The 15,001-nt window shown below is 47.3% G+C and overlaps 1 protein-coding gene across 1 annotated transcript in view; it reads left to right on the top strand.

Annotated features, from left to right (window-relative positions):
- Nucleotides 1-12,473, top strand: part of ALDH1A3 (aldehyde dehydrogenase 1 family member A3) — a 66,335-nt gene extending 53,862 nt beyond the window's left edge. The window contains exons 10-13 of the mRNA XM_019504000.1: nt 3,166-3,330; nt 5,771-5,928; nt 8,243-8,317; nt 10,386-12,473. Coding sequence (XP_019359545.1) covers nt 3,166-3,330; nt 5,771-5,928; nt 8,243-8,317; nt 10,386-10,458 — 471 coding nt within the window. The 3' untranslated portion in view covers nt 10,459-12,473. The remainder of the gene's footprint in view (nt 1-3,165; nt 3,331-5,770; nt 5,929-8,242; nt 8,318-10,385) is intronic.
- The last annotated feature ends 2,528 nt before the right edge of the window (nt 12,474-15,001 follow it).

The following is a 15,001-nucleotide window of genomic DNA, read 5'->3' as shown; positions in this document are numbered from 1 at the left end:
TGGTTAGGGTGTGGATGTTGCAGGGTATGGGGTATGTGGTTGGGGTGGGGATGGTGTGAGGTGTGGGGTTATGGTGGGTGAAGTGGGAGGGTGTGTTTGGAGGGGGTGTGTGGGGGCTGTGGGAGGGGGTGTGTGCACGTTTGTGTGCGGGGCGGGGGATCCTCGGAGTCCCTGGAGGGTGCCATTCTCTGGAGCTGAATGTGGTGGCAGTGTGTGAGGTCAGCCCCACCGAGCCCTACGTGGTGAAGCCAGCAGTGCAGGTCATGGGGCTCAGCCGGGGCGGCAGGAAGAGGGGCAGAGCCGGCCCAGCTTCGTAGCGTGGAGCTCCCTGTTGTTCTCCATGACCTGCACATAGCAATGAGTGGGGCTGGGCTGCCAACGCCATCGCGTGCAGCACTTGAGCTTCACACGATGGAGCCAGGCAATCCCTGTGCCCAGGCTTCATGCTTCTGCCTCTGCCTCCCTCCTGGTCCTCACTGGCCCCAGTGCACCAGCACACACCCACCACCACCACTTCCCCTGCCACCCCTGTTGCCCTTCCTCTGCTGCTTCCCTCCTTTCCCTCATGTGCCTGCCTGCCACTGCTGCCACCGCTTCCCAGCTGCTACTGCCATTCTGCCTGCTTGCTGCTGCTTCCTGCCCTCCCAGCTGGGCCGGCTGCATGCTGCATTGTGCATTCCCAGCCAAACAGCCAGGAACCACGTGGTGCTGGGTGGGCTGGCTCTGGCGGGATGCGTTTCCTGGCTGCATGGCTAGGACCACACATGGCACGGCATGGAGCCAGCCCAGTTTGGGCCAGTCCCCACGGAGTGGGGTGATCACTGGCAATCCTCCCCCACTCCCTCCTCCTGTTCTCATCTGAGTTTCCACTCTTGGCTGGAGGGAGGGCAGGAGAACAGCCCCATGGCTGCCAGGCCAGAAGCCTCTGCTAGGCAGAAGCTTCCCACTGGGGGCAGGATGGGGCCAGGTAGGCATTGCTGCTGCCGCTGCCAGGTCCTGCCACCAGGTCCTCCTGCCGCTGGCACTGCATCAGCTTTGACAGGCAGCCACTGGCAGGTAATAATTTTCTAAATTTTAGAGGGGCCCCGTGGGTCAGATGCAGGCCATAGTTTGCTTGCCCCATATCTAGATCATACGCCTTTAATAGTGTGTTTGCTTTGTATTTGAGACTGTAAATGGCCACAACAATGCAGCAGACAGAGTTAAAGGGATCATTTGCAAGCTGTGATTTGAAATGACAAAGAGTTTTGCCCTTGCATGTCATTTTTACATTTTTTACTGTTTTCTTTCCCAGTTTGTCTTCATCTTATAAGATTTCTTTTTTTCTTCTTTACAACAAGTTACAGCTGTATAAATATTCTTGTTTGTTTTTGGGGATGTGAAGTGGTTGATTGACCTAGTTTGGTCTCAGCCTGAGACATGCCAACATGGAAAGCACTGGCAGCTCCACTCCAAGTATTTACATCTGGCAACTAAGCAACCAGGCAAATAAACAATGTGCAAGCCACCTGGCAAGTGTGGTACAAGACGCCCTGCACCGGATGCGATAGCAGCTTTTTCCCTCTGCTTCACATGTTGTTCTCCCTCCTCGCTTCGCCCTGGTGTGCGATGCGCATGCTTCAGAACGTGGCTTTTTTGTTTGCATCGCCATGGCAAGCTCCGCCTGCGTCGGCATCCCATGTTCTGTGGTGTGGTGTCGGCACCTGGACTTCCCCGGGGCAGCTTCTTCCCTGAAGCTCATTCCTGCCCCAAGATTGTAGGCTTGGGGCAGGACTGAATGCTGGTTTGCTAGGGCCAGTGCCTAAGCTACAGTTGGCTTTTTATCTCCAGCACTCTGCTTGGGGCAGCATCTTCCAAACCCTGACTCACGCACCCTCATTCATGTGCTTGGTAAAGGCAAAAGAGGGTCTGATGATGGGTCTGAATGAGGTGGGAGAGAAGGGAGAAAAGGAGACCTGATTTCAATGCCGGATCCCTTTTTGTATAGCAGTTGTTTAAACTCCTTGAACGGACTATGTTATAATGCTTATAGCCACGTGCACTTTGATTATTGACTGCTTTGTTTAACAAAGTTGACTCAGTGTGTTTTATAAATGGACCGTCTGTCTGGTCCCGCCAGCATGGAGAAAGAATTAAAAATTGCTGTGACACTGAGGCCACATCAACAGTCGCGTATTAATGCGACACAAACTCTGGCACTTATTGCACTGGAGTTTATTTATCCCAGGTGCCACATTTACAGGTGCGCCTGGGACCATTGCACATTGAGCCAGGGTGGAGCAGCCTTGGCTGGCAGGTGGTCCGAGGGTCAGCCTTCTAGCCTGGGGTTGCTCCACCCCAGCTCAGCGTGCTGCAGAGGGGCTGGCAGGGGCACAAGGGTGTTTCAGTGTGGGGTGAGCTGGCAGGCAACCCCCGTACAGAAGCACCTTCATGCCCCATTCAGCCGGTTCAGTGTCTACACGTGCACTGCTGCACATGGAAAAACTCTGCAGCAGGATAGTACTTGTATTTTTACAAGTGCTAATCTGCTGTGGAGTTTTAGTTTCCTGCAGCCTAACAGGGCCACATGTGTAGATGCCAAGACATTTACAGCACAGCTAATTGGGCAACTCCACAGTAAACATCTCATGTAGCCGCACCCTGAGACTCTCAGATAGACTTTAGTTCACACCCTCTTAGTCTGAATTAAAGTGCAGTAGCTATTCTGGAACAAGAATGTCCATGTATATGGAATTTACTCTGCAAATTTGTTCTTGAATATCTCTACCATGTGGAGAAGCCTGTATTTAAATGTGGTAGAGCTCAGTTACCCTAGCAAATCAGAGTGAAGTGCAAATGGTTGGATACTTCCTAAGCATAATGTAAGACGAGATGACTCAATCAATGGGCAAGAGTGCCACCAAGGCAGCCAGCATAAGATATACTGCAAACGTAAAGCAAAACCATCGATTAGTTGCCAGCAGCAGATTCAACAACAAAAATACTTAATCTTTGATTCTCATAAGCACATTCAAACACCTCCTGCAAACCTCAATAGCGCAGTGTAATAGTGCTCTGAAAAACTATCCCTTTTCCAGGTAACAACTTGTATTGACCCAGGTTTGGGGGATTCCTAGTCATCTTAATGAAAGTGCTGCTCATTGCCTTCCCTTTTGCATTTGACAGATTGATCAAAAACAGTTTGATAAAATTTTGGAACTGATAGAAAGTGGGAAGAAAGAAGGTGCCAAGCTGGAATGTGGGGGTCTTGCCATTGAAGACAGAGGCCTGTTTATAAAGCCCACTGTGTTTTCTGAGGTTACTGACAACATGCGGATTGCTAAAGAGGAGGTATGGCAATCTTTAACCCGGTGCTCTGGATGTAGGACTGTACTGCATTCAACAGCGCCTCTCATTGTATTGCTTTGATTTAGTCACACCAAGGGGAATTATTTTGAGATGAGATCCTAGCAGACCATGCCAAATAACTGACTGAAACCTGCCAAATTTTTTGAAGCGTGTTGAGCATTCCAATGGAGAAACGTGTTTGTTGCAATGGGAGGAATTCTAAGAAATTAAAAAAAATAAAATAAAAAATCTGAATAACCAAAGTGGAAATTGTGATGGTGGGGAGGAGAGAGAACACAGTTAAAGTTTCCACAATCAAAGCATGGACATGTCTGTGCCACGTGCTGGCAGTGGTGCCCTCAAATACATTGTGCTGCTCTGTGTGGGCTACTTCATGGCCTGGAAGAAGGTGGGCTGCATTCACATCCTGACATGGCCAGGTTACAGCGGGGCTAATCGGTCCCACACAGCAGCACGGTCTGTTTAGAGGCACTCCTGCCTGGCCGGATAGACTTTGCCCATGTTGATATACTTTGTGGTCCCTTTTCTGTTTGCCAAGTTTGGGTAATTCCCTTTTTATTGTTCCCCTAGTAAAAGACGGCCCTGTGCTATTCAGCCCTAAGTTTTATCCCCTGCATCAACAAACCTGCTTAAGAGTCGGTAGGATTTAAGTACATGTTCAAATGTAAGGGTGTGGTAAAGTGGTGTGCACTATCCAAGGTCCAAGGAGCTGCTGTGGGATCCTATTAATGAAGAACAAGCCATTTCAAATGGAGGAAGAGAACACTGACATTATTTTTTGACTTGCAAATTCAGTAATTAATGAAATTCTTCATCTCCCCATCACCTCTCCGTGATCATGTTCTCAGAGCATCTAAATCCAGAGGCATTTAGGCCCATTCAAGATGATATGTGTATGCAGCCGTGTTGGTACAAGCCCCCTGCTGAACAGTCTGAACTGACCAATAGTGACTAGCACTATGCTGCTCAAAGGTGGTTGTGCCTTTGCACTTCCTGGCAACAAGGCCATCAGATCTTCAGGTCAAAATGGCTGCAGTGCAGCTCAGTGAATCCCTGAAATTGGGGGACCCAGAAAAGCTAGAATATGCCAGTACCCAAAAGGAGCATCTTTGGCTCCTTTACTAGAAAAAGTGGGACTTAATGGACAAATCAGTGTTATATCCAACTAGGAGAAAACCAGAAGCATGTTAGTCTGGCGCTTCAGCTTTCATTACTGGCATTAAGCAAAATTTAAACAAGTTGCATCTGTGTAGAGCCTGGGATGCTTCTTTGAAATATTATTTGACAGCCAGCTTCCACTGGAAGATGCAATGGAAACTGGAAGCTTCTTGCTGTTTTCTGGCATTTTTACTTTGGCATAGAAGTATTTATTGTATTAGAATACAGTCCTGGCAAAGAGCATCGTGATGCCTTGTATCTGCCATGCAGACCCCAAGGAAGGATATGTCTGTGAAGTCCACGCATGAGTTATGATCTAAAAATAGAAGAGAGGAGCTGAATAGATAATCCCATGACTAGTGTCTTTCAGATGAATTCTCTCCAGGTCACAAAGTCGTGATTCATTGGGCTTCTCCAATTTCACTCATCTGCAGCAAAACTGCAAATCCATCCTTCTTTCTCTGTTAACAAGAGACCGTTAACTACATAGACCTCAAAGGAAGGAAGTAGGAAACCACTGTTCTACACAAGGTCGAGTCCTTGGATGGGATGACCCCCTGGAAAGCCACAGATGGGATTGTTTCCCACTTCATCAGTGAGGTCTGAGTCTGTATGGTTAGCTCACAGAAGTACTCTGACATTGCATCGTACTGCACTTGGGAAGAAAACTCCAGCCCAGGAAAGGTGTGGAGCTTCCTGACTGGTTCACAAGCAGAAACTCATGCTGAAGGTCCTGCCTGTGACTATGTAGGGTTAATACGTGCACTTGTGATGGGCAGCTACTTCTGTGCACAAAACCTGTGGCAAGCACCCAGGGCTCCATCGAGCCTGGCTGGCATTAACTAAATGTTGGTATGTTCCCAATACAGCAAGTCCCAGCTGAGACCAGAGGGCGTCCCAGACGGAGAAAGACTTAACCACTTTGAACTCCTGTGCATCCAAACACATGCTCATCTTAACCAGATGCCTTTAATGTACAGGATTAAGGGAAAAAAAGTTACTGTCCCATGAAGGAAAACCTTTCTTTGCATCAGGACCTCTGCACATGCTTACTGCTGTTGCATGTTATTTAAGACTCATCTGGAATGGATTCTGTTGGAAATTGAGGGAGAGCTTTCCATAGGAGAAGGGTCAGACCCATTGCTTCTATTAAAACCCTAAAATGGAAGAAATCCCTGTAAAGTGTCCAGATTCCATTCCAGTGAGCTTGCTGTTGGGGCTTTTTACCCTTTCTATACTAACGCTTGCTTTTAATGTCTCTCAGATTTTTGGGCCGGTACAGCCAATCATGAAGTTCAAGAGCATAGACGAGGTTATAAAGAGAGCGAACAGCACAGAGTATGGCCTCACCGCAGCTGTGTTCACTAAGAATCTGGACAGAGCACTGACATTAGCTTCAGCGCTGCAGTCTGGGACGGTCTGGTAAGTCTGTTTCTGCTGTGGGACACAGAGGTAATTTTGCAACCAGTCTGCAGTTGGAGAGACCAATAGACTGGGTCACTGGCATCATTCTTGCAAAGAGAGATTCTCTATTCATCCAAATGAGCTGGGGTGGGTTAGGGGTGAATGGAGGTGAAAGATGTTACTTTTAACCACTTCTAAAAGTAGTCTTCCCTATGGAAAATGACTAGCCAAAAGCACCGGCTTCTGTATCTAATACATTGGACTGTGGATCCTTTGAAGGGTTAGGTTCCTTTGTTCCTTTCAGGTTTGAAGTATCCAGGTGCACACACAGCTGCACAGGTTGGCAGAAGCACTGTAGATTTTATTGCAAAAGGCACCGCTTTTCCAGTCAGCTGCAGGGGATTGTTGACAAGCTCCAGCTGATTGGAAAAGCAGTGCCCTTGGAAGCAGTAGACCGTTCAGTAGTTCATTCTTACTTTGAATACCTGCCAACTAAGCATGTTGTAAGTCACTGGATACAAGTGATTCAGGTTCCACTGCAATGTTGTTCCAAGACATTTTTAGACCTTCCGAGGGTCTCGTTACACCTTACACTGAAAGCCACACAAATGTTAATTAGCTTAGTGTTGTTTGGCTTAGTGGAGCAGTCACATGTTAAGGCAAAAAACCTGCCCCTCACCTGCACAGCTGTGACTTGCCACTGGAGGCTGGGTGAGCAGGTACAGGGCTAGGAGCTTGGGGAAGGACAGGCTCACTGCTTCCTCCAGGCAGTGAGTGCTGCAGCTCTGGATTGCTTGGCAGCCACGGTGTCTCCCATCACTGCTCAGATCACCTATGCTCCTAGTAGAAGCAGAGTGAACCAGCCCAAGGTCTGGGGGCAGGGCACAAAGGGCACTGCCAGGAGCAGAGCTGGCTCCAGTGGCACAGGCAATGTCCCCCTTACTACGAGCTCATTCTGCTCCCACTGGGAGCAGAGCTGGCCTGAGTTGTGGTGAGAGGCACCGTGGTACCAGGCACTCCAAAGCTGTGGTGCTTGCTTTCCCAGATGTGCCTGGGGGAGGCAAGGTGCTGTGCCCATCCCCGCTGTGCCCCTGTATCCCTGCTGCCCCAGACTCAAGAGGGCCCACTGCCTCCTGGGATGCTGGAGGACTTCAACTTGAGTGCGAAAACTGCAGAGTAGTCACAAGTTCATGCAGCAGGAGCAAAATTAGGTGGATTAGAAATGGTGTAACATTAAACTGAGTAGTGAGCACTTTAAGGCACTTAAAAGGTGTTAATATGCAGCCAGTCCAGGGGATAATTGCTCCAGAAGCCACCTGAAATTATCAGGTGACAGGGCATTTTGCATTAAAGTGATTTTTTTTTTTTTTTTCCTGTAGCATCAGCCATGCAGCACTTTGCTATGGGCAGTAGATGGCATCATTTCACTGTTTAAGGGAAGCAAGTCTGCATTTTGTTTGCAAAGCTCCTTTCTAACATTAGAAGAGTTATATATAACAACCTGGGGGGAAATTCTGGCAAAGGAGGTCAGGCTTCTCTCTGGGACCTGATGGGGAAAAGACTTTTTAAAAAATAAATAAAAAGCACTTAGAATCAGTTCTTTAATAGATGCCTGGTTCCCCAGCTCCATATTTCATAGTGTAAATAGGGGTGGGCAACTAGGACACTAGCCCCTGGTGCTGACGTGTGGGGAGGGCAAGAACGGCAGCTGGATTGCCATGGTAAGAAAAATGGCTTGAAAATGGGAACTTTGCCTCTGAAGACGACCTTCATTGCACTTCCTGCTGTACAACTGCCAACCTGTTCACTTTACTTGGGTACCAAAGTCATGACTAGGATTTCATTCTTCGTAATCCCCACCCCCCCCCAACTTTTGTCCTGAAGAACTGGGATCTCGGGAGGTCATTCCATAACGCTTAACTCGACACAAACATGTCTAATATGTATGCATTTTGAGCAGTGCCACTGGGGAAGTGAAGGCTTGTCTGAACTGGGAAATGGAATGGGTTTAAGACATGGTTTTAAGCATGACTTTGAACCTAGCAAAAACACAGCTTAAAGTATTTAAATGCATCTAGCTGGTCATGGTTGGAAGTCGCCACTGACACTCGCAAGTCCTTGTAGAGAATTCTCTTTCCTAAACGCCGTGCTTTTTTCCTCCTGAGGCTTAGTGAGGGCCAAAATGACCAAAAATTATTAGGGAGGGGTGAGGTATAAAAACCTAGTGTACTTTGTAGTGGCATGTCAGACCAGAGCAAGAATACTAATAAGCATAATCAGGTGTGTTTTTACCATTCAACTGTTTAATTGGATATATTCTATTTTGCCACAGGATCAACTGCTACAATGCCCTGTATGCACAAGCTCCTTTCGGTGGCTTTAAAATGTCAGGAAATGGCAGAGAACTGTAAGTTTGGGTCTGTGGTTTTTATACGGCCTGTAGTTTGTGTTGGGGGTTTTTTGTTTTTGTGGGGTGGGGGTTTAGTACATCTTTTCCCTACTAGTACACTTCCACTCTGGTTTCTTGAAGAAGCCTGCTTCCTTGCTTCCTGCTGGATCTTAAGGCTTGAGAAGGTGTCTATGGCCTCTGGCTATAGGGTAGTTTTTTGTTGTCTGAAGAACCTGCCAGAGAGAAAAGGAATTCTCCGTGCCCTCATTTGAAGCCGCAGCAAATCCTTTTCATCATATTTGCCCTTCAAAAATAAATGAATCCAGCTACAAGGGCGGGAAAGGGTGCTGCCAGATCCGTCGGCACCGCATGTTTTGTAAACTTAAAGTAAAGCTGCGCCTGCATTGGCATTAACAGATTCAACAAAGTAAGTTTAGACATACACGTCCAGATTCAACACGTTCACATCTCACGGCGGTTTGGTTTTAACTAGAACCTCTGGAACAACATAGGACAGATGTAGGCTGGTCCCATGATCACTCCAACAGCCAAATTTGGACAATTTTAGCTCAAGGTAGCACTTCAAGCTTTATGGCAGAGTTGACTTGTATTTTAGGGGTGAGTTGTCTCTGTATAGACAGAAAAGAGGCTACTTGAAATTGCCCTGTTCAGGACTCCCAAAAGGGCCCAATTTCTGCTCGAACTACTAACTCTGCTTTCTTGATGCCAACTCCAATTTGCTTTCTTTTGCCATTTTCAGTATTGGGGTTCTTTTGCAATAGAAAAGAACGTAGATGCTTTGCTCTGACTGATAAGTCAAGATGAATGAACCTTCCCCCCCCTCAAAAAAAAAATGCCATGAGAGAACTTATCTTTTGCCTGAGAGCCTGCCAAATTGGATGTCATCTCATCAGGGCTGTATCCCAAGGGCAGGGATGGGTGCCAGGGGCAAATTCCAACAGACAGATATGACCTAATAGATGCATCTGTCAACCAGTTAACATTTCTGCAGAAATGAATGCTGAACAACATACCGTGCTCTCCTAATTGGTATAGATGTATGTGCGTGCACACACACTTATTTTATACTAATGAAGCAAGTGTTAGTATTGGCCATTGCCTGCACAACAGTAATTGTACATATGCAGAACTTTATTCCTTCTATATGATCCCTACATGTGCCTTTAATGCCTCCAGTCTGCTAAGCTTGAAGTTTAGCAGGCACTAACTTCAATCGCTGGGATAGCTGCATGAAATAGTGCAGCATGTAAAAAAAAATTCTTTGTGTTCATTATAGGGGAAATCAGCAGGGCTCTGTTGGTTCTGGACTCCTGTCTCTTGCTGATCAACACGTGCAAGTAGTCTGATTTTAAATCCAGCTCACTAGGCACATCTACATGGCAGGTGAACTGCACAAGACAGCAGTGTCCTCAGACATGCTGGGCTGCTGCCTCATTTAACATAGAAACAAGGTAGCCAGGTCTGTATGGCATCACAGGCAGGTTAATTGGCTCTGGCACCCAGCACTGCTAATTAGCCTGTCCAAGACGTGGCACAGCTGTGGCTAAACTGCTGGTGTGAATGTGAGATGGATATGCCACCCTTCCCAGAGGGACTTGCAGTGAAGAAAACCCCAACAAAATAATTTTATAAAAGCATATGATACATGAAATCAAATAGATAAAAGTGTATAATGGAAACTCCCCAAACAATCCCTCAGTTTAACCTTTGCTAAACATTTGCCCAGATAAACAGGTCTTGTAGCACTTCTGGAGGATGTCCAGGTTCAGTTTCCAGTGGACCTCAAGGGGAAAGGTGTTCCAGAGCTGAGGGGCTACTACTGAGAATAACCCCACACATTTTTGCTAAGCAAGTTTGGTCCACATATGGTACTTGCTGGAGGTTGCACTTGATTGACTTTCAGGATTGTGGTGGAACATAAGACAAGGCTGTCCCCTAGATATGTAGGGCTCCGACTGCTTAGATGTACAGAGCAATGTCAAAAGCTTGTCGCACCAATCTGCCCAGCTAGCAGGCATTGATGATTAAAATGTCAAACAATCTCACTGCTCCCCTTTTCTTCCAGTGGTGAATATGCCTTGGCGGAATATACAGAGGTGAAAACTGTCACCATTAAACTCTCCCAGAAGAATCATTGAGTAGGCGGCTTCATCCTGCTGACGCTCTGAATGTGATACACACACATGGGGGACGTGTTCAGAATATGTGGGCAAAGGAAGAAGAAACCAGCACTTGCTTCAAGGAAACTTTCCATCTATTCTCTTTTGGAGGAGCTCACAGGTGCTTGCCAATTGGCTTTTCAAAATTGCATTTGACACATTTGCTGTCCCCTCGTTTTCCAGGACACTGCCCTCGACAGACTATCCCGAGCTCTGTCTGACCAGTGACCAGAATTCCAGACATCCTGCTTTACAGGGAATCGGCTTTTATCAAACTGTGCCCTTGAAAGCAGTATCACTTGCCCGGATCATGTTTGAAAGACCTTGGGACTATTCCTACATTGACGTATGTGGGCCTCACTTGGAGTAAATGAACACAGCTCCATTGACTCGAGTGGCATTGCTCCTGCTGGTAGTGGGTGCAATGCCACTGAAGTCAAAGGAGTTTGTCAGATGTGAAGACCATAGCCCATCTCCTGCTGTCAGGGGGAGCGTGGCTGTGTGTGCATGGGAGTTTTGAAGCACTTTTATCAGAAGAGCTACCTTTGCTTTCTCTCATGCACATGCATCCCTGAGGCTGGTAGAAGCCTGGTCCTGAATTACATCAATGGGAGTTTTCTTACGCACTTCCACGGGGCCAGGATTTCACAGGCTTAAGATCCACGTGTTCTTTGCTGCCTGTCTCTTGGTGCACACACTGTGCAGGCGCTGAGAGTACAAGTCATTGACTCCATAATCCACCTGGCTCCAGAGTCGCTCAGATCACAAGTCATTACTTCGGCACTTTTCACAAAAGGATTTTGCACTGTGTCGCCACTGAGGGGAGATGGAAACCGGAGCTGAAATCTTCTCGGAGGAGAGGAAAGATGGAAAGACAGCCTAGTTTGCCTTGTGCTTCTTTTGCTATCCTTTGGATTCCCATGCGTGAGGTTCATTTTGTTCAACTAGATCTGTTTTTGAGGTTGAACAGAATTAGAAAGCGCCCCTTCCTCTGCCCTCCCCACACCCCCAGTGAATGTAGCTTAAAATAGACTCTTCAAAATACACAATGAGAGAAACTGCTCCCAGGCTGTTTAACTCCCAGTACGTTTTTGAGAGAGAGAGGACCTGATCCTTTGGTAGCTCCATGGCTTGGTCCTCCAGGGTCTGAGTTGGAGGATACTATTGAAGAACCTGATTGAGATGCACCATGTCTGAAAGCCCTGGGTGAGAAGGGAAGTTGCCAGTGGTGTGAGCTTACTCCCAGAGGCCCCAAACTGGATAGCACTGCCCAAGATGGGACTTTGGTTAGGGGGCAGGGGATGCTGTGATTCAACTGCCTATGCTGGAGAGGCTTCCCAGAGAACCCTTGACTAAGAGTGAAGGCAAGGAAAGTCTGATGGGCAACCACTGCCCCCATGCGCTATGTCAGAGCCCCGCTGGCTTCCACACAGCACTGATGAGGAGGACCCCGAGGTGTCGGTGGAAGTCCTGCAGGTGGCTAAATAGCAAGTGTCAAATACTAGGGTCTTGAAATGGAAATGCAGGCTCACTATGGCAGTGCAAGGCCAGAGCAAGAAACTATACATCTCCCCCATCAGAAACAGTTCTTCTACGTAATTAAGAATTACTCCCATGCTGCTATGCAGGGAGACCTGTTTACTTGGACCTGACCTTCCTTAAGAGCCAACAAGCCTTGAAAGAAATGGGGCTTTCACACACTTTAACGTCTCATCAATGACCTACCCCCAGTAGCTGTAGGCTAGGGAGCATTTTTTCTCCTGTGAGGCAGGATATCCACAGATGAATCTTTCTCCCTGAAACAGAGACTCCCTCCTCCGTCCCCAAAAGTCCAAATGGGAAACCTGTAAATAGTCTTCTGTTTTTTGCAATGTGTAGCAAGGAAGCTTAAGCGCTTCCTCAGAAATCATTTTCACCACTGCTTAGTGAATGAGTTTTTAGCATCCAAAGCTAGAACTAGACACAAGGCAAGTACGTGGTAAAATCAGGCAAGATTAGCAATCAGTGTAGCTTTCTGTATTTCTTCATTTGACAAACATCTTAATTCAATGAAATTGTATGTTTTCAGATGTCGCCATATTCTTGTTAGTATGGTTTTTATATATATATATAAAAAAATAAGTGTGTGTGTGTGTCTGTGTGTGTGTGTGTGTGTGTGTGTGTGTGTGTGTGTGTGTGTGTGTGTGTGTGTGTGTGTATATATATATATATATATAAAAAAATATATATATTTTATCCTTCCTCCTTTTTTCCTATCAAGTTAAAACAAATGACTTAGTAATGTATTCTCTTATTGTATAAATCAGGGTTTGGCTTGACACACTGAATTTTCTAAATTATATATCAAATAACAGTAGATACTAACTTTTAAAATGACCCACAAGTGGGTATATATTCTTTCATTGCACAGTAATGCTTTTCATATGAAATACTACTTTTAAATATAAATATATATATATAAACTAGGTTACAGTTAATCTAATGTATTTTTATAGCTGAAGGTACATGGAAATGCTATGTGTTTAAACCTCATGTATATAATATAGAATATGGGTATCTTTTTTGTAATATTAGCTTTTCAATTCTTAATAAAAATGTTTAACTTTGTGGTACAGATTATAGATGTGACATTAACATCTTGCCCAGTAAAAAAGTACAGGGGGGAGGGAAAAAAATCTGATTTCACTCCCAAAGGTAAGTGTGGCTCCCTTTGTATTAGAAGATATTGGAGTTTGTCCTTTTATCAGACCAAATGGTGCCTTGAGATAAGCTTTATGTCCTTTACTGAGGCTGTCGTGCTCCGTAAGACCTTCCCCTGACTTCCTTAGGCTCTGACTTGCTGATTATCCCCTCCTTGCCCTTCACGCAGTCTGAATTTGGCCCATTGTGTCAACGGAATTGTTGTAGATGGGTCAAGCTCTCCTGCTCCTAGAACAAAATGCCCCTGTTGCGCTGTAGTAGCAGCGGCCTGTTTCCTTGAGATAGCGTGCTGTCTGTCCCACCGGTATCCAGTCTTCCCCAGTGGGTTTCCAAGATCAGAAAGTCGGGCTGAGCTCACAAAAGGGACGACCGAACACTGAACTACCTTCAATCGGAGAGCACCGCATCCACGATGATGCTGGGGTACCAGCATGGGAGGGCAGGGCACTTTCTGCCAATGCAGAAACGCGGTGGAGAAGGCCAGTGCTGTACGAGTGAAATAAGACGCAGCTCTTCCAACCAGCTTGCCCTCTGTGGGGTCAAATCCTGCTGGCCTTACTTGCTAGTCCTGTTTAGAGTAGGCCAGGATTGGGGCTGCTCCAGCCTTTCTCCATCTGCAAGGTGGGCTACATCCTCGCCTGGCAGAAGTGAACATAGCTTGGGCTCTGCGTTACACCAGTGGAGACCCAGCCTTACAGCTGCACACTGATTTAAAGGGCATAAAGCCCAAAGCCAGAGAAGTGCTGAGACTGCTGGTAGGGTGTTGGTTGTAGCTGTCTTGCTCTAAGGACGTAGGGCAGGCTAGTGGGAATGTAACGCAGGAAGAAGGGGTTGCCATTGAGAGCACATCTTGGCTGAGCATCTGGAGAAAATGCTTGCTTCTCTATGTCAGTCTGAGCACAGGAATGGGTCCCTGGTTTTATTCTCTGTCTTCAGAGAAAACTGTTGCAGAAAGAGTTTGCAGGTGGGGATTTTGTCTCCATAAGCCTGCCTCAAGCAGGGAAAGCGGGAGGCCTGAGGGGGTAGAAGAAAAGGTGACAAGTAAGAGACTGGGTGCAAAGTAAGGGCAGGATTAAGAACAGAGATGAGGAGTTTGCCTTGCTCCTCCTGGCTCCTACCACAGTAGCAGCTAGATTTGGGGAGCGGAGAGCTGTCTGATGTGGTGCAGCCAGGACCGAGCTCCCTCAGCTGCAGGGATTTGGGGTCCCGGCTGCACCCCACGGACAGCCAGGACTCTGATTCAGCCCCCGCGGCCGGGCGGGTGCATGGAGCACCTCCACATCCCCGGGGCCGGGAGATCACATTGGAGGTGGCAGCAGCCGGGGTGGCCCACCCACCTCGATCCACACGCGCACCTTGAATGGTGGGTGGGCTACAGGTAGGACACGTTTTCCAGCAGTAGCTTCATAGCCCATCGGAGCGCTTTAAGGTGGGAGAGATCAGCTGCAAGTTTTATGTATGCGTGGCCAGGTACTTGTGCAATGAAGTGTGCGTGTGGATGGGAGAGATGTGTAGGAGCAGAGTGTGGGTGTGTGTGGGGGGGGATAGAGTGTGTTTGCACAGATGAGAGACAGAGCGTGTGTACACACGTGGGAATAGTGTGCATGTGTGGGTGGGCAATAGGGAAAGTGTGCATGTGTGTGTGGGCACTAGTGTGCGAGTGCACAATAGTGTGTGTGTAACAGTGTGAACGCAGGCAATTTGTGTGTGTGTGTGTGTGTGTGTGTGTGCATGTGCGCAATAGAAAAAGTGTGTGTGTGTGTAGCACTAGAGCGTGTGTGCGCGGGGCAATAGAGAGAGCACGGGCGCCGCGCCGCTCCCC

The sequence above is a fragment of the Gavialis gangeticus genome, unplaced genomic scaffold, assembly GCF_001723915.1.
Source record: "Gavialis gangeticus isolate Ggan-Ray unplaced genomic scaffold, GavGan_comp1, whole genome shotgun sequence".
Taxonomy (NCBI): domain Eukaryota; kingdom Metazoa; phylum Chordata; order Crocodylia; family Gavialidae; genus Gavialis; species Gavialis gangeticus.
This window is presented reverse-complemented; position numbering and strand designations above follow the sequence as displayed.